Consider the following 22,543-nt stretch of genomic DNA (forward strand, 5'->3'; position numbering starts at 1 on the left):
GCATGTGATTTGAAAATACAAATCAAAAACAAGCACCCATTGTTCTTTTCCACTCCCCTGCCTCCCAAATAATTTTAATTGCTCTACAAAGATTGTCTGGTAGATGCCTGGAAAGACAATATCCATTCTGTTGAAATTAAGGAAAATAAAAGTTCTGTTGGAAACGAAACAATTTGGCTAGACTGGTTTTGCACTGCAGAAAATAGGTTTGTGTTCCGAAACAAGCGGAGAGACACCAGCTAATTAGCTGGTTCTTTTTATTTTTTTGCCATTCCAATGGTTGTTATTCCTTTGTCTTAAAATTAACGAGGTTAGGCTGTGCACGGTGTGTTTATTTTCAGTTCAGATCACAGCCTCTGAGATTCTAGTAAGTGTTTAATTAGACATTAACAATTCTTCTTTTAAAGGAGGTGAAAAGTCCCCTTTTCTCTTGCTGCAGTCATTTCTGACTGCACTGCACCTCGTTGAAAAAAGCTGCTCTAATGGGAGTCTAAACTGATTCTAGGACATCTCAAAAGATTTTTGTCCCCCCATGGGAAAAATCTTGTGAACTCAGGCTGAGCTCCAGGGACAAATTTGGAAAATGTGACCGTGGATCCACAGAGATGGCACTCAGTTTGGGGATTCAATTCTGAACCTCTGGTGACTTCAGAGGGGTTTGAACCAGATGCTTTATTTTGGGCTCATCTGAGAAGGTGGAGCCTTGCTCTGGGATATCCTGCCCACTCACAGCTATGAGACACAGGCGCGCACTATTTCTGGCCGGAGCCCCAGAGAAGCCCTGTGCAGAAGAGTCCATACGAGGTCTACTTTAAAGCATAGGGGTCATGCAAAGGGGTCAATTTCATTCCACCATGAGCCAGGTTATAAACCACCCAAGCTCCATGCAAGAGGCTGCCCCTTTCTCTCTAACAGGAGGCTAAAGATCTCCCACTATGGTTTGAGTAGCTGGTGAACACCCGCAAACAGTCCCTGCTCAACTCAATTAATACAGAGAAATTTGTCCTTTAGGTGCCTTTAAGATCAAGGAATCTCAGCCGGGGAGCTGTGTTAGTCTGCAACTTTAAAAACAACCAGCATTCCGGTGGCACCCTTGAGACTAACCCAAATACAAAGAATCATGAGCGTTTGGGGTTAGTCGCTAGGGTGCCAATGAACTACTCAAAGATCAAAAAAATCCTGCCAAGTAGGAACTCCAGTGATGCCTTGGGTGCCACAAAATTGAGAGGAGCACCCCAAAATACACACAAGCTGCTGCCCTAGGACTTAGAATCACAGAGCTGGAAAAGACCTCAGAAGATCATCAAGTCCAGCCCCCTGCTCTAGGCAGGACCAATCCCAACTAAATCAACCCGGCCAGGGCTTTGTCAAGCCGGGACTTAAACACCTCTAGGGATGAAGACTCCACTACTTCCCTAGGGAACCCATCCCAGTGCAATTACACTTCAATCAATTACACCAAATTAGAGAGGGAGGGAGGAAGGATAAGACTGGAAGCTTATCTGCCCCACCCTCCCCAGCCCAGCCACCGCTCCATGGGGGTGCGAGCAGTTACCCCCAATAACTCAAGGAAAACGGACTTGCCTAGATTTCCCTGCATGCAAGAAAAATCCAAGGTGAAGTGGCTGTCGGAGAGCGGAGCGCTCTTGTAGCATCGGCTGGTTATTAAACTCGCCCTTCGCTAGTCATAAAGTCATGTTCCACTCAGGCTCTCCTAGAGTAATGGTCTCCCTTAGGAGGTTTGTCTTCCAGCATGGCTGCCAGCAGAAATCGGCATGGAGCAGAGTCACGTTTGTCAACCTGTTCAGAGACTCATCTCCCACTGAAAATTGTCTGTCTGGCTGACTAATCCCTCTTCTCACCCCCTGCACACACACAAATTGACCTTACAAATTCCCAAACAGCTTTATGTCTTCTTTATGGGCCTTTCCCCGCATGGCTCCTTCTTTTTTTCCTCTGTAGTTATTTTTCTTTATGTCCTTCTCAGCTTTCTCTTTACTCTGTACACGTAGTCTTTAGTGTGCCTTTGCCTTTTCAGGGTGGATTTTTTTTTTTGTCCTTCACACCCCACATTCCTGGTTTAGCATGAGACCCTAGAGAATATAAAGTACAGGAAGATCACAGCGGCAGACCATGTTACTCTGTGCTGTGCTGGAATGCTACGTTTTACTTCTGCCCAGTATGGTCTTTTCTAGATACTGGACAACCCTAGCATTCTGGGTCACCGCACGCATTCGTGAGGTAGCTTGGTATTGCTGATATTAGCCCCACGTCAAGCAAGTCATTACAGTGCTAGCACAGGCAAGAGGCACCAGAAAGCCAGGTCACATGTTCCGATTATTCCTGACAATCCATTGTGAGCAGGGCTCTTTTGGTTTAGTGGTCTTTACTGTCCATGCTATAGCAGTGCCCAGGAGTCCACGCTAATAAAATCAGGGCCCTGTGGTGCTAGATGCTGTATAAACATGCAATAAGAGAGAGTCCCTGCCCCTAAGAGCTTACATTTTGAATAGACAATCGGGACTAAGGGCAGGTAGGGAAACTGAGGCAAAGAACAGGGCAGTGGTTTGCCCAAGGTCAGTAGCAAGAGCCAGGAATAGAACCTGGCTCTTATTACAGAGTCCAATCCGCTAGATCATGTTACATACCTGTCTTTCTATTACACGATATAATTCCCCAGAGTAGCTGGTTTAGGGCAGAGGTAGGGGACCTCAGGCCTGGGGGGGGGCACATGTGGCCCCCCGCTTACCTGGATATGGCCCCTGCGGCTCAGGATTGGGGATCCTGCGCTGGCGCTCCAGCCCCTCAGCCGTCCACCCACAGGACTGGAGCACACAAAAGCTATTAGCCTGGGCCCCCCCAGGCTCTGGTGTGCGAGGGGAATGTGGAGAGGGTCGTTCTCCTCTCGGTCGGGGGCTTCTCACTTTGCTTCTCACTTGTGTGCAGTCCCCGACTGACTTTTCTGTAGGTCAGCGGCCCCTGAACAAAAAAGGTTCCCCACCCCTGGTTTAGGGTCTGATACTGCTTAGCGAAAGTCACTGGCAATTTTGCCCACTGAGACAGGTAAGATCCTTCAAGGCAAAACTTAGAACATAAGAACGGCCGTACTGGGTCAGACCAAAGGTCCATCTAGCCCAGTAGCCTGTCTGCCGACAGTGGCCAGCACCGGGTGCCCCAGAGAGGGTGGACCGAAGACAATGATCAAGCGATTTGTCTCCTGCCATCCCTCTCCAGCCTCTGACAAACAGAGGCCAGGGACACCATTTCTATCCCCTGGCTAATAGCCTTTTATGGACCTAACCTCCATGAAATTATCTAGCTTCTCTTAAACTCTGTTAAGGTATGTCTACACTAGCCACCCTAGTTCGAACTAGCCACACCTCCTCATTGCAGGAGGAGTAACGGTAGTTCGAATTGGGAGCTTTAATTTGAACTACCTAGCCCGTGCCGCGTGTAGCCGCGGGCAGGTAGTTCGAACTACCGGGCATTTAAAAATGGCGGCGCCCGGGAACATTCAAATGAAGCCCGTGATATTTAAATCCCGGGCTTCATTTGCAAGTTCGAATGACTACATTAGCCCCCTTAGTTCGAACTAGGGTGGAAGTGTAGACATACCCTTATAGTCCTAGCCTTCACAGCCTCCTCTGGCAAGGAGTTCCACAGGTTGACTACGTGCTGTGTGAAGAAGAACTTTTGCTTATTAGTTTTAAACCTGTTACCCATTAATTTCATTTGGTGTCCTCTAGTTCTTCTATTATGAGAACTAATAAATAACTTTTCTTTATTCACCCTCTCCACACCACTCATGATTTTATAGACCTTTATAATTTCACCCTTTAGTCTCCTCTTTTCTAAACTGAAAAATCCCAGTCGCTTTAGCCTCTCTTCATATGGGACCACCTTCCAAACCCCTAATCATTTTAGTTGCCCTTTTCTGAACCCTTTCCAAGGCCAAAATATCTTTTTTGAGGAGACCACATCTGTACACAGTATTCAAGATGTGGGCGTACCATAGTTTTATACAGGGCAGTAAGATATTCTGGGTCTTATTTTCTATCCCTTTCTTAATAATTCCTAACATCCTATTTGCCTTTTTGACCGCCGCTGCACACTGTGTGGACGTTTTCAGAGAATTGTCCACGATAACTCCAAGATCTCTTTCCTGATTTGTCGTAGCCAAATTAGCCCCCATCATACTGTACGTATAGTTGGCGTTACTTTTTTCCAACGTGCATTACTTTACACTTATCCGCATTAAATTTCATTTGCCGTTTTGTTGCCCAATCACGCAGCTGAAGGCTGTTTTTGTTAGGACCTCCAGAAATGAATCCACATTCATGTAAATAGGCCATTTAGGACTGACTGGCTATTTGGACATTTCTGGAGTGCCCATGACCATAGGGGCAGCTCTCCTACAGTGCCTTCCGTCAGACAATCTCAACTCGCTTCACACAGTTTAATGAGGCCCCTTTCTCCCTCTCCCCCCTGCCTCAGGCATAGGAAGCATGCTGAAAGTCATTCAGCCTTTGATTTGATCAATGCTTCAAGATCAATCACTCCCGTTATAATTACATTTAACAATATTTTGATGCGGCTCTTTGTGTTTCCCTTAGAGATTAAACACACCTGTGCACAGAGTGCGTGGGAGCAGATGGAGTCTACACAGAGCTCTGTGTCTGTGTATGGAACATACTACGGGTAGCGGCATTGGGTTTCTCTTCCAATTAGAGCTGGAGATCTTGATTTGAAAACATAATGGGAGAGCACGGTTAAGCAGGGCAACATTAGTTCCAATTACGGAGCTGCCTAAAATGAAAAGACATCAAGGTGAATTCTGTCTCCTGTGTGGTGCTGGCTGCTTTCTCCAGCTAGCCTATAGAGGCGGAATGGTTTAAGTAATACCAGCAGGGAGGAATCACAATTCTTGGGTAGAGTTGAGCAAATCATAGATATTTTGGTTTACTGGCAACTGCAGGTAGGAAGATTGTTTTAGAGTAGCCCAAAAATAAACAATTTTCAAAATTTTGGGGGCTTAGGCAAATCAGCAGAAAAAATTGATTTGGGATGGGAACACAACATTCCATTCAACCCTCACTGAAACACTGCGGTTCGATTTTAAGTGATTCATACCCGAGCTGGCAAAATGGGGATAGTTTTTCATCTACCTGCCAAATCTAAAAGCAAACTTATTAATGAGTCACTGTAACCCATCAGCTAGAAAAAAGTTCACATAACAAAAAATAATAAAATCACAAAAAGGGATATAACTCAAAGAAACATTGTCTAATTTTGACCCAAATTGGTAGAAAGCTACGTACAATAATTAACACAACTATTTACTCAATAGTGTACTGTTTTGTAAGGTTTGGGACACATTTCACCCCAGGTGATGTTTGCATTTTCCTGTGCTTTTTGCCTTCTGTTAAAGCAAAAGTCTGGAGTGCCATGACAGCACGAGTTTGTTAGTACCATGTAATACATCAAAATGGGTCATTATTTGTAGAATGGGCCGATCTGAGAAACATTTCTCTGGCTGCTATGTTAGATTTTATGAATATTTTATGTGCAGCGGTTCCTGCACCAGCAACTGATATTAATACAGCATACAGAATGAGGAAATATTTTCAAGACAGGGTCCATTCTCAGGGCCAAGACTGAGCATATGTAATTTGTGAAGAAGCAATCGGTTGCAAAGCAAAAGCTAATTTCGCTAGGGGCCACCTTGAGGTGGACGGCATGCACTGTGCATTGAATTTCACAGGCCATCTAGGCAGTGATGCAGGAAAGGGGCCTCGTGACATTCTTGTGGACGCCAACATCCGTGGTGCTACTGTTATCGGCCATGATCTAGATGTAACCACGCTGTTAGAACCCACGGACGTATGAAGGAAGTTGGCTGTTCCATGAGCAAGGACGTTCTCCCAGAAGAGAAGAGATTAACCTTGGGGAAAACTCAGTTACACAGATGAAGATGTGGAGAAGGCACAGAGGGAAAACAGTGGAAGCACAGATTCAAGGAAGAACACCCAGTTTCTCCACCAGGACATGGATGCTGAGGGTACCCCCAGGGGGAAAAACTGTCCATAAGCTAGGAAAATGATGTAATGGATACTTAGCAGCCAAGAGCTTGAGAGACGATTTGAGAGATGATTCCATTTACTTCCTGTGTGGTCATGGGAATGATGCTAGGTGGAGCTGTGTGAAAGTACCAGAAACCAGACTGCAGGAGGAGGAGAAACCAGCTACATACCCTGTCCTAGTTGCTTGTGGGGGAGCAGCATACCCGACCGGCAGGCCCTTGAGGGCTTGCTGGCATGTCCATCGAGCAATCACACAACAAGAACTGTGAGAAGCAGCCCAAGGATTAACCAGCTGCACGTTTTAAAGCCGCTGTAACTGCTGTGACAAAACCGATCTGTAGAACACAGGTTTCGGCAACACTTCCTCACAAAGCAGCCACCGCAAAGCCCGTGGTTGCAAACCAAGTGCCAGGAACAAGCCCCTTGGGAACAGTGTAGCCTCAATGGGAATTGCAGAAAGTTAAGTGCACGGACAGAGAGAACGGCACACAAGAAATGACTCAGTGCGTACCCAGGAGGCTGCAAAGGGGGAGATGTTTCTGATCCCATAAAAAGGCATCATCTCAAATCAGGTGGCAATCTCAACCAAGCAATCGAGCACGAGAAGCAGACAACTCAAGCAATAACGATCGATTGGCAGACTGCTATTGCCCCGGCCAGAGATATTGTTTTGATGAAGCATGTCCCAATCCCCCTCTGTCAGAACTTGAGGTGGCTCACAAGGAAGCAGATTTACTGATGCAAAGCACCCACCCGGCACGAACAGGGCGCCAGCGTGGAGTCGGGGATCAGATGTCGCATCGACGGGCCCAAGCTATTACTCCACTCTTGGGGCAGACGAAAGCTATTTCCCAACGGGTGCTGGCCAACAGGAGAGATGCACTCCCAAGCATGGGGCACTGGGAAGCTACATGTCTCTTATGCTACCAATCATTCACGGATATGATGCTACTTCAGCTTTCAGTGGCAGGGGATACAGAGAAGCCGGCAGACAGCAGCTGACCTCCAGAGGAGCGGACGGAGAAGGAAATTACAGCTCCCTAGCCCAAGCAACAGGAGTGTGGTGGAAGAGGAGCTCCAGAAAGTCTCACTCGCCCATCTGGACACCCCAGGTCTGCTTGTTCTCAAGTCCCCACCTGCCACGCTGGGGCCTGCCCTGGCGGTGCCTATTCTGCATTCGCTGCCATGATCTCCGTGCTTTGCGGCATTCCCGAGGCACGCCCATTCTCCGCTCAGGGATGCGGCACGAGCAGAGCATGCAAAGCCTCAGCAACTCTGCAAGCAGGGCAACATGCCAGTCAGACCCCCGTTCTCAGCTCTCGCTGCCTAGGAAATGGACCTAGTATAACCCAGCTCAGCTCCTCTCCGTCTCAGGACCGCAGAAGGGACGAGATGTGGCAATACCAGCAGGGCCTTCTCTACCTTCTAGATGCAGGGAAATAACTGGAACAAGGAGATACCAAAGCCTAAGCTGCACCCTTCAGCTCCCTCGTCAATGAACGGGGAGAGACGGGTGCTTGAGAACGGGATCCATACAGGCCGGCAGGGAACCGCCCAATCTTTCCTCCTTCAGGGACTTCTGCATCTCTCTTTGCCTGAGATCCACTGCCAGGAATCCCCTCTCCTGGCATGAGGTGAATTGGGTTTCTTGTGAGGCAGCTACCTAATAGGCATGTGAATGGTTAACGGGGAAGCATCGCCCTTACTGGGTGATTCTTACTGGTTACAGTTAACGGGCAGCCCGGCTGGGCGAGACCAGCTCCCTTCCTGCCCGCGGTGTGGGGGGCCTGGCTGGAGCAACCCCTCCCTGAGGTGGGCCTGGCCTGGCCAGAGCAGCCCGCCACACCACAGAGCCCCTCTTTAAGGGGTTAGCCAGTTAAACATAACGTATAACTAGTTAACGGATTAAACAGGATTTTACCGCCCTACTGCCTAACACCTCACACCACGGCTGAGGGCAGAGGGGAAGGAGTTGGAGGACTCTTATGTCACCTTTAGCCCAGGGGTTAACACCCTCACCTGGGATGTGAGAGATTCTGTTTCAATTTCACCCAGTCTAGGGGGAAAAGGCCGTTACAGAAGGGCCTGTCTACTCCCTGTCTACTCCAAAGGTTCGGATACTCACGTGGGTGGCCGGAGATGTGGCTACAAGTTCCCTCTCAGCCCACTAAACACAGGTTTGAACAGGCATATCCTGCAGCCCAGGTTTACACCTAACCTTGGCACCACGATGGGGGGGGGGTCCATCTCTCTTGCCTGTTAAAGCTGTTCCACTTTCATTACATCTTCGTTAGCCCGAAAGGGAGAAACAAGCAAGAGCCCCCTGCAGACTGGTTGTTTGGGAACATCCCATGGGACTGCTGGTTTGAATCCCATCTGCTGGCTGAAAGGGGATTTGACCTTTGACCTCTCAAGTAAACAGCCCAACTCTGAAATACAAAGGGAGAAAGTACAATCGATGTATCGTTACCGACAATATCCCCGGAATGAAGAGGAAGGACACTCACACGATCGGCGGCTGCTTGTGGGAGTTGTCGGTTTGCAGTCTGCCCATGTGCCTTGGTAGATATCAATTTTTAATTAGGCGAGTGCCATTAGGCTAGTTAAATAACAGCCGAGAACTGGCTTTTCACGTGCGGGGAGGGTGGGGACGAGAGCCCACTAGAGAACAGAGCTACATGAGGGCAGAGCATTTAAGAGCACTTACAGCACAAAGCGCTCCAGATGGGAGGAGTTAAGCACAGCTGCTTTCTTTTCTGGGGCTCCAGTCAATCAGGGTTCCTATAAAAATGTGATTAATTAATCCAGCAGCACGGTGCTTTCCCGGCATCGTTAGTGGCTTGCAATTCCGCTGGGGGTGTAGTGGGAGAACGGCCTGTTTGGAGAAAGTTTCTTTCTGCTCAGGATCTAGCCTAAAGCCACAGCCTTTAGAAATGCTGTAAAATGCTGCTCGTAGGGCCGAGCGGTCTACGGAGTTTTGCTGGGGTGGGGCGGGGCCAGACGGTACAATGCTCTGGAGAAAGCACCCACAGGGATGCAGCAGGGTTTCTGCTAGCTTGCAAAGCCCCACAGGCTGCAGGGTTTGGCTTTTTCAGACATGCCGAAAAATGGAGGCAGATCCATGGTGGTGCGCCTCACACCAGGGATGTGAATGAGTAACTAGTACGGGGGGGGGGGGCTGGGAGCAGAAGCCGGGTTAACCACTTAACTGATTCACGGGGATTTTGCATCCCTATCTCAACCCCACAGACTGACCGCAACACCTCCAGCTGCAGTCTCTACACCAGCTCTCTTTCCACAGCTCTGGGGGTGTGGCTAGACTACAGGGTTTTGTCGACAAATCTCTACCTGCATCTACACTCCCGCCGAGTTCTGTTGACATAACGTCGACAGAACTCGGCAGTGTTGTTGACGGCGGCAAACCTCATTCTACGAGGAATAACGTCTTTGGTCGCCAGAGTTCTCTCAATAGAAGGCGTTCTTGCGTCTACACTGTCCTTTGCGTCAAAGACTCCAAGGACTTATTAAACCAAAAAAAATAAAAATAAAATAAAACAGCATTAAAACAGCATGTCCCCTTTAAAAGCGAGTGCAGGGATAGGAGCGGTAGAGCAGTAAGACCCAGGGGAAAGCATTGCTTCCCTTAGGTCTTTTTGCCGGCAGCCTTGGGGAATCAGGTAAGCATGGGGGGCTGGGGTCGGGGGGCTGTGGGGAAGGTGGGGAGGCCGGGCGATGAGTGTTTGTAGGGTTGCCAGGTGCCCGGCATTTTCGCCTCCTGGCTGGGAAAAAATCAGAAAGTACCAGATATTTTACGTGTCTGGTATTCTCTGAATTTTTTTACTGGACAGGAGCTGAAAATAATGGACTGACCGGGTGAATACCGGACACCTGACAACCCTAGGAACGACTAGGAGGACTACATGAAATGAGCTACAGGTCACAGTTCATGTGTGCACTGCTGTAGCACCTGTCCCTTGTGAGCACAGCAAGGGAGCTACGCGTGGAACGGGACCACTGGCTCCTGCCCATTCTGATTCAAGATGAAGGTGCGAGGGAGCTCGTGGGGGAAGCTTGAGTCACATGCTCTTTGGGGACAAACAGGAGACTTCTGCCTCCTGCGCAACCAGGCCTGCACCTCTCCTGGCCCGCTAGCCAGTACTTAAATAGGCCAGACCCTTTCCTGACAGAGATGTGCCAACTCACACGCAGAATACACAGTTGCCTAAGGCATCTGAAAATCTGGGGCACCACTGGGTCTTAATGTCCACCCACCCGCCTCTTCCTAGCCGGCTCCGTGGCTCTGCTCTCTCCGGAGAGGATCTAGTTATCTTAACAGCAAAACAGTTTGTTACAATTAGCAAAACACGGACTCTGTGAACGAGCCATTCAAGTGATAACGAAGCCGTTTAACAGGCACGTGCCAACCGCAGGTACATAGTGTCAGTTTCTGAATTTACCGTGTGAGTCGACCTTCGTTTAACATTTGCTTTACAATATTTCACTAGCATGTTGCTGAAGATTCTCAAATGTCATCTCTAAAACCCATCATTCTCCCCGAACTCCCGGCTGCCATCGGGCATAGGGACACCAGTTTATCAGTACTGTGTAAGGCCCCATGCAACCTAAGGAAGGCCCTGTTTCCTGAGAACTCAAATTCCCTGAAAGGAAAAGGACGTCTGTTGGTCATTTCCTCAAGAGGAAAAGTCTGATGCAAAAGCAAAGGGGCTATTTTGATTTGTGGTTGACAGGGTCTCCAACGGCAATGCGTTTTTCTGATCGCATTATGAATGACCGTCCCATTTTAACTTCCCTGACAACTTAGCCCAGTTAAGTCCTGAGTAAAGATTAGGGATGTTAAATTTAATGTAATCAACTAATCAGCTAGTCAATAGATTTTCCATCGACTAGTCGATAAGCAGGGGATTAGCTCCTGGCCTGGGAGTCATCTAGGGACTAGTCCAGTCTTTCTCAATCCTTTTTTTTTTTAAAAGGATCCCTTTTACAAAATATATATATGTGCCCCCTTTTCCAAAAAAATTAGTAAGTCCCCCCAGTACCAACAGTTTTCAGACACACAACATTTTTTTCTACCATTGCAACACATTTATTTAAACAACTTAATCATAGTCAGGTGGGTGATGAAATTTTTGGGTGTAAAAAGTACAAAAATAATAAAACTGTAAAACTTAAAACAAAAATTCAGTTTTCTCCAAATTTCAGTTGTGTTGACGTACCCCCGACTTCTCACCCCTAAGAGTACTCATACCACTGGTTGAGAAACACTGGACTAGTCGACTATCCGATAAGTCGATTAGTCACTTACATCCCCAGTAAAGGTTCCCTCTGGGATTTCCAGAAGTAGCCCAAAGGGAAAGCATTTCGTTGGGCTTTGGGTGCCCATTCCCCTTGGGTACCTTTGCATTGGATGTGGGCGCCCCTAATTAGGACGCAAGGGCTGTATGGCACATGGGGAGGTGGAATGGACTCGCTGGTTTTACTTTTCCTTACATTTTTTCCTAATCAAGACAGAGCCACTACAGTTTTGGAGTCCCTGAAAAGCTCAGTGTAAGAACCTATGGAGAATAAGGTGGAATACAAAAGAGTCACATGGAGGATGAGGGATCTGTCTAGGCAGGCACAGGATCCAGTGGCAGAGGTAGCTCAAGGATGGAGATTGCTCATTCCGCCTAGTTACAGGTTGAACACTCTCTGGTCCGGCAGCATCTGTGGTCCGGCATGACGTTAGTGGCAGGATGTCCACTTACCATGGGCGTGGACAAGTTTCTCACAGTCCCATAAAGTTAGTTTACTGCCACCAGTCCTGACTCTCAGGGTTCTGGGCTGTTCTTCAGCTCTGACTGACCTCTTAATGTCTTCTAAGAGCCCAGCACGCAGTGGAAGTGTTGGCGATGCTGCTAGACAATACTGACCTCCTGTGGTCCAGAAAATTCTTTGGCTCGGCACCAGTAAGGTCCTGAGGGTGCCGGACTAGGGAGGTTCCACCTGTACAAACAGGTTCTCAAATGGTGCCACACGGACCTGAAGGGCGGCCCAGCGTGGTGTTTGGGGAGCTGAGCAGGTGGAGGATGGAGGGGCTGGCTGACTCTTTTCCCCTCAGCAGTGGTTCATGGGCTGATGGGAATGTTTGAGGCTCCCCTCATCCGTGGCTGAATGGGGCTACACGCGATGAGTGAGAGAAGGAAACTTCAGCTTTGGACAAAGGCCAGGAGGAAAGACCATTAGCTGTGGTACGACTGAGGCATGAAGCTCAGCTCTAGACTTCTCCACAGTCCGGGGCTTTGCTCTGGGAGCCATCTCTCCTAGAAGTCAACGGACAGGCTGATTCTCTTCTCCCTCCCCCGGCAATAACAAGCCTTTCTCTCTCTCTCTAACCCATCCAGGCCCCGGAGCAGTGCACGACGGCAGCAACTCAGCGTCCCGAGCAATGGCCTGCCTCTGGCTATCGGGCACCCTCTTCGCTCACCTCCTCATCAAGTTTTGATAAGAAAGCAGAGGGTCCTCGGAGGCGACGCCTGGCTTCTCCCACACCACAGACTTTACTCTCTACACTGCGGGGGCAAAAAACAGTTTTACCGCTTGAACGGACTGCCGGGGGGGAGGGGCAAAGGGTTCCGACTGCCGGTTAGGGGGATAAGTCACGGGCGTTTCCCAAAGCGAATCAATTTCTTCTGCCCCGGCCCCGCCCTCAACCCTATTTATAACCCTGTCCCAACGTTACGCGTTTCTCGGCCGCACCTGTTCCACCTGCCCCAGGAGACGGGTCTTGGCTTGAGAGACGACACACAGTGGAAGTCAAAATGAGTCCAAGTGTCCTATTATCTCGGTGTCGCTTAAGCAAACGGATTGTTCTTTCTCCTCGTTGCACTGTACATACCTGTTCATGTTTCTCAGTGTCCTGTCACACTTGGGTTTCCCCTGGCGTCCCTCTGGATGGCTGGAGTAATAAATCCCACGCCGTCCTCCCACCTCATTTGGGCCTTCGGCAGCAGCTGCCGTAAGGGGCGGCGGCAAATGGCCTCTGGCCATAGTGCATTTGGGTACAGACAAAGGATTCAAGATCCCTTGGCGTGGAGAAAGGGAAAAGCTAGGGGGCGCTGTTCTCCCCTTGCGCTAAAACGGATGGCTGAGTGGCTAACGCAAACAAATAAATAGACAAAATGACGAGTCATCCATCTCCCCATCCAGCAAAGTAATCACAGAGCCATTCTATCCATCCATCTATCCTATTCACCGATCCATCTAATTAGCTATCCATCTGGCTTTCCCTCTCACCATCTCTTGACTGTATTTATCAATCTATCAATGTAATTATCTGTGCTTCTATCCAAATCTCTCCTTCTTCTGCTCTCCATCCATCCATCAGCCTAATCATCTCTATTGAGCCTCCTATTTATCTAGCCAAGTTTCTATCCTGCTCCCTCCATCCGTTTAGTTTTCTTCCTGTTTTGTCTGTTCACCCACCTGTTACGGTGGCGGATATTGAGAAATTTCACAGTGTTACATTTAGGTGTGTGGCAGAACATAACCACTGGCTCTAAAGCTAAGCAGGATTTGGCTGTTTGAGCATGTCTCTGACACTGGCAAATTCAAAGCACCCTTCACATAGCTAAACTCCTCTCCCCCCACAGCCCAAATAGTCCGACATCTGTTTTCTCCTATGTCCCCAAAATACAAAGTAAGCAACACCGCTCTGTCCACCCCAAACCGTGCTGTTATGATCTTTTGCCTTTAAGGACCAATGTTTTATATCTGCTAACAGGTGCTTGCACTGCTGTTTCCAATGGGGATGCATCCAGTTTTTCTAATTCGCCATTAATGATGGCAATTCCAACTAGGTCAGCACCCCACCTCCGGAGAGCCAGACTCTATGTGGCGATTATTTGATCAACGCTTCTCTGCTCACTTCCTTTCCCAGCGCTGATTCTCATTTGATCCGTTAGGAATCCATCTAGTCAGAAGCCGGCGGAGGCCAATTATTTTGCTAGTGTGTTGACATCACTCTTGTATTTGTTTGGGAACCTCTTATGAGCAGAGGGTACTTGAATAACTGACTTAATTTCCAGGCACTTGATTAACTCAACACTGAAAACAGATGGGAAAGAGGAAGGGAAGAGAAAAAATCCTCCCACAAACCTTCATTTGCATGGTTTCCCGTTTCTCAGCTGCCTTTGCAGAAGCCTTCTACAGAGGGACAGCTGTTTCCAAAATGGAGCAGAGCTTTTATTTTTCAAACTGTGGAGGTTTATTTTGAGTTTTGATTGATGCTTCCCCATGTTCCTTGGTTAGGTTTAGGCCTTACTTGAATGAGCACTTTCTCGGAAGCCTAAAGGCGGTAAGGGAGGAATCTATATTGCTTCAATGTCTTTGAATGTATTTCTTTAATTAAAAACAAAAACAAAAACTGCTAACTCTGTGCGTTCCCAAGAAGGCCTGACAGGGCTAGAAGGCTGCAGCATTCCCAGACCAAACGGTGACCTACGTGGGAATGATTTCAATCAACACCCCAGACCTGATTGGGCTGTGCAGCAAGACATGGATCACTACAGTGAATCAAGTGGCTCTTAGTAGAAACCTCTTGGCTGTTTCTGATCCCACAGGCACTGTTACCCAGGAAGCAAGTGAAAGGAGACCTTGATCGGTTTGCTTATTTTTGTTTTTGTTTTTTCTTTTTTTAACCACTGGGACCATCTGACTGACTGCGAGTTCTACTATTGGTGTCAGGCACGGTAGTTTGAATGCAGTAAGCAAAAAAAAAAAAAAAAGCAGTAAGGAAGGAAACACACGACCTACCATACTGAGCTGCTGACGGCCATGTGCCGGGGACATGGATGATCAAGGATGTGCTGAAGATCAAGGATGAGCCTGAAGATCAAGGATGTGCCTCTTCAGATCTGTCAATAAATGTAAAACATGAACGATTAAAACAAAGTCTGGAAAAAAAACTTAAACAGGCTTAAACATTTAGGCAGTATATTCACAAAATGGAGGGGGGTAGTCTTTTGAGTTAATGCGTATCAAAAAATATCCAGTACCACCGAGGTCTTGAATGTATATGCTTGCCTTCCCCTTGATTTTTCCTTCCAAGCAAGAGAGAAGATTTGAGAACAAGGAGCAACTTGTCTGGATTTCACCACCGCTGTTTTACTGCTCTCAAGAAATCTCATGGTCCCCTCCCGCTCTTTTATCTGGATGAAAAACCGAACGAAGCCGCTGCACATTGACTGTGTAAGTCTCCTGCAACATGTTCACATGGAACCTTGTTCACTGCTGAAGACATACGAAGGGGTACTGTATTATTATTAGTATTATTATTATTTTAAACCTCTGGCTCCACTGGTGGAATGTTGGTAAAAAATGAAAACAGTGGATCTTCGCATTTATAGCTAATCTTTTAGTTGCGTGATCTAGTTCAACCACACGTTGTAGGGCTACAGGCTGTGATCACTGGGTGAAATCCAATGCCCGTGTCAAATTACAGTCCCTTCAAATCTGAAAAATGGTACTGAAAAATGTAATAGGTGTATGAATACCAAAAAAATTGCAGCAGGTGTCAAAGTATGGCATCCAACAGCAAGTTTTAAGTGGCTAATCATGCTACAACTCCGTTAAGGCCAAAGGAGGAGAGCTGACGCAGAAAACCTGAAGAGATGGTCTCTCAGAGGGGTCAACATGTGTTGCCAATCCTACAGAGACAGCTCTTCTTTTCCAGCAGAGAGACAATAACTTGACAAGTCACACACACGTACACAACCATTACAAAGAGAGAGGTACAAGTGGAATCTAGTGCCTGGAATAAAAGACCCTAAAGAAAACAACATTTCAAAGCCCACTGGGGCACCCATACCTTTCGTGACTTCCAAGGTCATGTGAAGTTGAAGTGCTGGTGGTTAAATGTTAAGTGCCTGATACACGGTTGTTTGCAAGCCTATTTTTTTCATGGTATTCAGGAGAAATGCCACAAATGTAAGTCGGAAGTCCATGCTCTGTTGGGCAAGGGCAGACAAAACGTTTTCACTTCAGCATCTCAAGTGCCCTGCGAATTGAACCCATGCTTTGGAAAAAAATCCCATTTTCCCAGGGTAGCAGGAGCGTTAGGCTCTCAGCTCTGTATCCCAGACGCCCCGTCTTGTTTCACGTGAGGAAGACGTTATGGGTTAGGCGTGTAGAAAGCCAGAGCACACGAAGTCGTACAAAGGTCCAGGACGTGTTACACTGACTTTAAACAAAACTATTAAACCATGCACTAAAACAAACACACACACACACACACACACACACAATTGCTGCAGACGATTCACCTGGAAAATGTCTAAGATGTTACACTCCGGATTGTCCCAAGCGGAGCTGCATGAAAATACCTAGTGGCGCTTGATGAGGAGTGAGATTCCTCCCCACCCCCACTCGATCTGGGCAGCCAACTTGCCCATCAAAGGGAAAAGCAACAACAACAACAAAAACCAGTGATTTACAGGTTTCTTATCTCTGGAAACTGGGGAAAAAAATAAACAGCAGCCACAAGGTGAAATTGAACAAATACCTTCAGGTGGCACAAAAAAATGTGATTTTCCTCCCCTCTTCATTCCCCACCAACAGCAAGAGGGCTGTAGTTTTTGCACAGCCCTCATTTCAAAAACCTTCAAGTGCAATTTTCCTCCTCCCCCAAAGAGAGGAATGTTTAAGTAGCCACAGGACGCCTTTATCGGAGGTTGGTGGTAGATTAGAGAAAATAATTTCCAAATAATGATAAGATGGAAAAAAAATCCTATTCAAAAGGAAACAAGAGTCTATTCTTTTCCTACAAGAGAGAAACAAAACAAAATATGACTGTTAAAAGCTGTTGCAGAAAATAGCCAACCAACAGATACCGTCCTTTCCATAGTCAATGCTCTGGAAGAGGCCAAGTGATATTCAATCAATGCACATTGCCCTTCAGATAGTCAATACTTTGGTACTAAGGCCAAATTTAATCATGTCCTTCAAATATTGAACATGCTGGCTCCAAAGCTAAGTGAAATGGAGTTGATCAGACCTTTTTGGAAGATGGCAACTGCATGCCCAGATCTTCATGTTACTTTAAAGGGATCCTTTAAGCACTCCAAAGCCCATGGCTTCCAGACTGAATTCTTCCAGCAACCATGGGTGGTGAGCACCATGAACGGGAACTCCTCTCACCTAATCCCCTCTGATCCACGTGGTTGGTTCATTTCGGCAGAGGAAACTAAACAGAATGGTCTCCCTTTATCATGGCTAACAGGGAGCACTTTTTTTTTAAGCATTCAAGTTTCTTGTGACACGTAAAGTGCAGTTGTGAGGAACATGTTGGGTGTATGAAACCGTTACCTGTCCAGTTCAGAGTCCTTTCTCTTTGCTAGGTTTAAAAAATTCTATGACTTATCAATGGCGCAGTTCTATTAGCTGTGTAAAGGCTATGGTTGTGCACATTTTACTCACAATTATCCTGAAAACAACAAAAATAAATAATTTCTGTATTCAAACGCTTTAAAGAAAAAAAACAATCACATTGTTACAAAAAAGCAAACTTTTTTTTCCGACAGCCTTCTAGGGTTACTTTAATTTGATTATTATTTCTTAAAGCAATGAAGTCAAGTCTTGATTTTTCCGTCAATAATTGTATTAAAAAGGGTGAATATACTACCTGAATTTTGTGCATGTTACATTGTAGTTGTAACCTTTTCTAATTCAGAAAGAATAAGAGATGGTTGTGATTGTGCAGTGTATCAATAAAGTTTGAAGAAATTTGTACGGGGGGGGAGGGGTTATTTGGGACTCCACTCATGCAGAGCTGTTGTATTGGATTCCACATGGTGTTCTAGTAATGGAGGGGTTCCAGCCAAGGGTGAAACTGAACTTGGACTTAATTTGGTAAAGTGTCCCTATTTGGCAAAATACTTAAGCATGTGCTTAGGTTCAAGTCAAGAGGACTTCAGCATATGCTTAAGTGCTTTGCTGAATAGGGATGGAACTACGCACAAGCCTAAGCACTTTCCTTAACGGGAGCCCAGCACAAGGGCTACTCAAAGCCACATCTAGACGTATTGGTCCTGTTGCACATGGCTCTATTCCAGCTGATATTCATCCCAGCATCAATAGCTCAGGCTGTTGTGACTGATGTCCTGTGCTTCCCCCTCCCCTCCACCTTCAGCCCGATATCCCCTCTGCTCCTTCTTCCATTCCCTAGCCTGCCTGCATCCTGCCACGGCTGGAAACTGGAGCGGCCACGAGTTCCACTGGGGACCACCGCTTGTGGATCCAGAGGAGATGAGACTAGTATGTTTGGGCTCCAAAGAAAGTGGCCCACAGCCAGAGAGGCACCGAACACACTGACGCGGGGCGGGGCTACAAAGGGCAGCCCGCCTCTTCGAGACAGACACCTCATCAGAACCAAATTTGACAGCTCTTTGCCAGCCACAGGAACAAGTTCAATGACTGTCCTTCGAGATGCCAGTTGCCTGAAAGCCCTTTCTCTCAGCGCCCCTCTATAATTATCTTACTATCTAACCATCATGCTCTCATCCATATCTATCAATTCTCCAATTCCTCATTTCTTCCCTCACTCCCTGATTTCCCTCTTCCCTAGCCAACAAGTTAACCACCCAGCCATCTATCAGTACCCACTTAGAAAGCCCCCTGCATTTATCCCTGCCACACTCCATCCATTCACTTACCTACTCATCAATGATTCATGTAACTATTTATTTCTACATCATCTAGCCACTCACCAGCCATCTAATACACCCATTATTCTCCATTCTCATTTATCTTACCCCTGAACATCTATTCATCCAATCTACCTGTCTAATATAACCATCTACACACACGTATCCCTCCATCCATTTATTTAACCAGCCAGCCCCCAACCTTCATCTATCAATCCAGCCACCTAACATCTCAAAACTAGCCCCTGGCAGGCACACACCTATTTTCAGAGCCACTTCAATGTAATGAAAATCTTTGCCCTTATCTCTCCCTAATGTTCAACTGGGCAAGCTTTATCCAGTTGTTCTTTAAGCATGGCAGTTAAGCGATCCGATGCATTTTCTTTATCTTGTCCAAAAATACATCCTATTAAAAAAACCCCCAGGAGAAAACAATAGAAATGCCATTGGAGCGGTAATAGTATTAAAGATGTTTCTGTCTCTATCAAGAGATATCAACACGGGACTGAGGGGAAATAAACAGAGAGAAAAGACGCAGAGCAGAAACAAGATGGTTAACCCTTGGTAATACTGTACCCAATGCTGTCCCTTTTCAAAGCATCGTTTCCTATTCTGCAGAGCGAATTCCACTGAATGACAGTAAGATCCTATAAAAAAGGCCCTTCCTTTGACACACACAAGAGAGATTTTCTTAAAGGGCCAAGGCACCGTTCCATGAGCCAAGTGAACACAGAGGGGTAATATTTACCAGGCCTCCTCATATGGGAGGTGTAATGAGAAAGCCCCGGCTGAGCTCTGCATTGGTTACCTCACCATCCCCGTCTCAGCTCAGCAGTTCGGAGAGTTTGATAACGGGGCGGCGGCTGGGTCTGAGCGCCTTAGACAACCCATCTCTTGGAGCGTTTGCTCCTGATTCTGCAATCCTATCCGCACAGGCGAGGCCATGCACAGCCCCCGGGAGTATGTTGCTCCAAGGGGAATTCTGCACCAAAACAATACTTTAAAATTCTGCAAATGTTATTTGTCAAGATAACACCGTGTGAGCATATCGGTAATTTATTTCCAAACACCCGTCACACCCAAAAATCCCCCCAGGAGTAGAAAGTTAAAGAAAACCCTGTGACAGCCCAGTTCCTGCTGCTTTGCCCCCTTCCCACAGATCCCAGCTGGGGGCCAGAATCTCTTCCCTTCCCCCGAGAGACCAGCCACATCCCCCCAGTCCAGACACTCATGTCTCTTAACCCTCCCTTCTCCCCCAGTCCAAACAATCACTGTTCCTATTCTTGGTCCTGCCGTGAGGGCAGGGGACTGGACCGGATGACCTCTCGAGGTTCCTTCCAGTTCTAGTGTTCTGTGATTCTCTGATACTCCCAACACTTCCCTCCTAGAGCCCAGGGATCCAGAGGAAGAAACAGCCTCTTGCCGGGTCCCGGGCTTGCATGGCGCTTCCTGCTCACCACTGCCTCATTTCCGGGCGTACTGGGAACTGCAGCTGCTGGGAATTCTCCAGGTTCTGGCACGTCCAGCAGCCCCAAACGGTAGCCTGTGTCTCCGCAGCCCTTTCCTGTCAGGGAAAAAAGGAATTTCTGCGCATCCCACATGAATGTGTACGGCGTTCTGCATCGCGCAGTGGTGCAGAATTCCCCCAGAAGTAGTATGCGTCAGATCCTGCCTCGGCCTAGTGTCCATGGCAGCCATTGGCAGAAAATAAAAGGCAACCCCTCTGATGAGGGAACGAGAAGTGCACGTGTGTGTCTGGGCAGCACAGCTCCGCCAGGGCTAGCTTTGCCTGGACACTCATGGCAGAAGCGCTTCCACCCCTCTCTTGTCGATCTCTGCACGTGCCTCGGCAACAGTCTGGTTCAAATGTCGGTGCAACCGTAGCCCGGCTGTTCCACCAGTAGCGCCCCTCCCGCTGCAATGGAGGACGATGCTAAGAAGAAAGCCTGAACAGTTAAGCCCAGAGTGTTCCCATTTTAGGGCCCAGTTTCCTAGTCCTTTTCCTTGCAAAGCAAGTTCTGCAGAAGCAAGAACCGGAGGAGCTGCCAAAATTAGAGACCTGAAAAAGGCAACAGGAGTCCATTTTGTGACAGGGCTTTCATCCCAGTAACAGCCAGCGTTGGCGTTCCAACTCCTGCAGAGTGCTCCGTCTGGCCAGGAGCTGTGCTGCGAATATATTCGCCCAACATCCCCTTTGGGAAAAATGTTCCCTTTCTCCACACGCGTCCTGACACAGAAACCCCCACTCCCACCTCTAACCAGCAAGAGTCACCTAACCCTGAGTACAGTATGCCAGGCCCTCGCCTACCATCGTTTCTGAGGCAAAGGTACCCAGTTGACCTGACACTGTTAAGAGTGGTGGCATCTCAAGCCAAAAGCTGACCATTAACAGAAGGCTTCTGCCTACACTTCCAGCAGCAACTAGTGATATTGGATTCCCTTGGCAAGACGCCTCATTTTCATGGGGTGGAGGTTCAAACAGGTCCCAGGCAAGGTGTCTCAAGTGGGACCCCCAAAACCCCAGTCTCTTGAACACAGGCCCCTTCAGAGGGGAACTGTTCAGTACTTATTACCCCAGCACACAAGCCAGGTCTCCCTAGGGAAGCTCACATTAACGAAGAGCGTTACATTCCTTTTCCAGGAGCCCCACTAGCCTACATCAGGCTGAGGTAAAGACAAACTGAGCCAACCAAAAATGGAAAACGAATGACCCTCAAACCAGCTTCACGGATATGTAAGTGATGAGAGAAAAAACTGCTTCGCCTACAACAACAGCTCTCGTGTTGCAGCCTCTCAAATCCGGCAGGTATTTCCCTTGGCTAAGCTTAGAGACGTTCAGCTCCCCCTCAGACATTACTGCATGGGAACGTACCTAGCAGGCTTTTGGACGGTGGCCACTGCAAAGCAAGGTCGGTGTGTGCTGCTTGTTAAAGCAAAGAGAGGTGGGAGACCATGGCATTTCAATGCTGCTTTTTGTTTCGGCCAGCTTGGGCAGGGAAGCTGGCCAGATTCCCCTGCGATTTGCTGTTGATTTCCCTTTCTCTTTCCAGCTAGTTTCCCTCGTTCATTAGCCAATCCAGTGCTGTTGCACTTGAAAGTCATGGGAGACGGTCAAAAGTGGCCATCCCTAAAGGAATCTAACAGGCAGAGAGGCCGAGGTGTTTTGCCACCTAACCCCAACTGAAATCAATGGACGTTGGGTGCTTACATACCTGTGAAGATCCAGGCCAGAAGACCCACCCACTGCTGAGATGAACACAATTCCCAGGGAGCTCAGCAGCAGGTACTTCGCTGCATTGGGTCCAACACAGATTCGAGGGCTCACCCCAGCCCATCAGCGGAGGCTTCTGGCCCACAACTGTGATCTCCAGACTCCCAGCCCCCTTGCTCCCAGCACGTCACTAAAACCCTTTCCAAACAGCCCACATGCCCTGTGTTTAGGGCCTTGGCATCTCCTTTGCTCCAAATGCCCTGCTCATGCGTCCGTCTGTCCTGTAAACGGGTGGCTCTCACACAGCGCTCTCCCCGCAGCTTCTACCGCTGCCCACTCAGACCCCCCCAGGCCTTCCTCCCCCCATCCAAGCTAGCACTGCGGTGGTCTGGAGAGCCTAGCATCCTACGAGGTTGCAGGTTGCTTCCCCTCGATAGACAGGCATGCATCGGTAGCTGATCCGGAGGAGAGAAAGGCACAGCTGTGACAGCCCACCAGATGGGCTGTGACATTTCCACCGCCTGATAGGAGGGTCAACCCATTAATCATAGGGC

At 47.9% G+C, this 22,543-nt stretch overlaps 1 protein-coding gene and 1 long non-coding RNA gene across 4 annotated transcripts in view; one reads left to right on the forward strand and one right to left on the reverse strand.

Annotated features, from left to right (window-relative positions):
* OPCML (opioid binding protein/cell adhesion molecule like) overlaps nucleotides 1-17,864 on the forward strand; it is a 1,015,531-nt gene extending 997,667 nt beyond the window's left edge. For both annotated transcript variants that reach the window (XM_075909407.2, XM_075909406.2), the window contains one exon: nucleotides 12,482-17,864. In XM_075909407.2, coding sequence (XP_075765522.1) covers nucleotides 12,482-12,582 — 101 coding nt within the window. In that variant the 3' untranslated portion in view covers nucleotides 12,583-17,864. The remainder of the gene's footprint in view (nucleotides 1-12,481) is intronic.
* Nucleotides 1-22,543, reverse strand: part of LOC142824449 (uncharacterized) — a 55,627-nt gene that overhangs the window by 3,486 nt on the left and 29,598 nt on the right. The window contains exons 1-2 of one of the 2 annotated variants that reach the window (XR_016347843.1): nucleotides 15,946-16,074; nucleotides 14,892-14,992 (exon numbers count right to left, since the gene is read on the reverse strand). This is a non-coding gene — a long non-coding RNA (uncharacterized LOC142824449). Of the gene's footprint in view, nucleotides 1-14,891; nucleotides 14,993-15,945; nucleotides 16,075-22,543 lie in introns of those variants that run through there. The other variant, XR_012899326.2, reaches the window with a different exon arrangement.

Source organism: Pelodiscus sinensis, chromosome 25 (genome assembly GCF_052426305.1).
Source record: "Pelodiscus sinensis isolate ZL-2025 chromosome 25, ASM5242630v1, whole genome shotgun sequence".
Taxonomy (NCBI): domain Eukaryota; kingdom Metazoa; phylum Chordata; order Testudines; family Trionychidae; genus Pelodiscus; species Pelodiscus sinensis.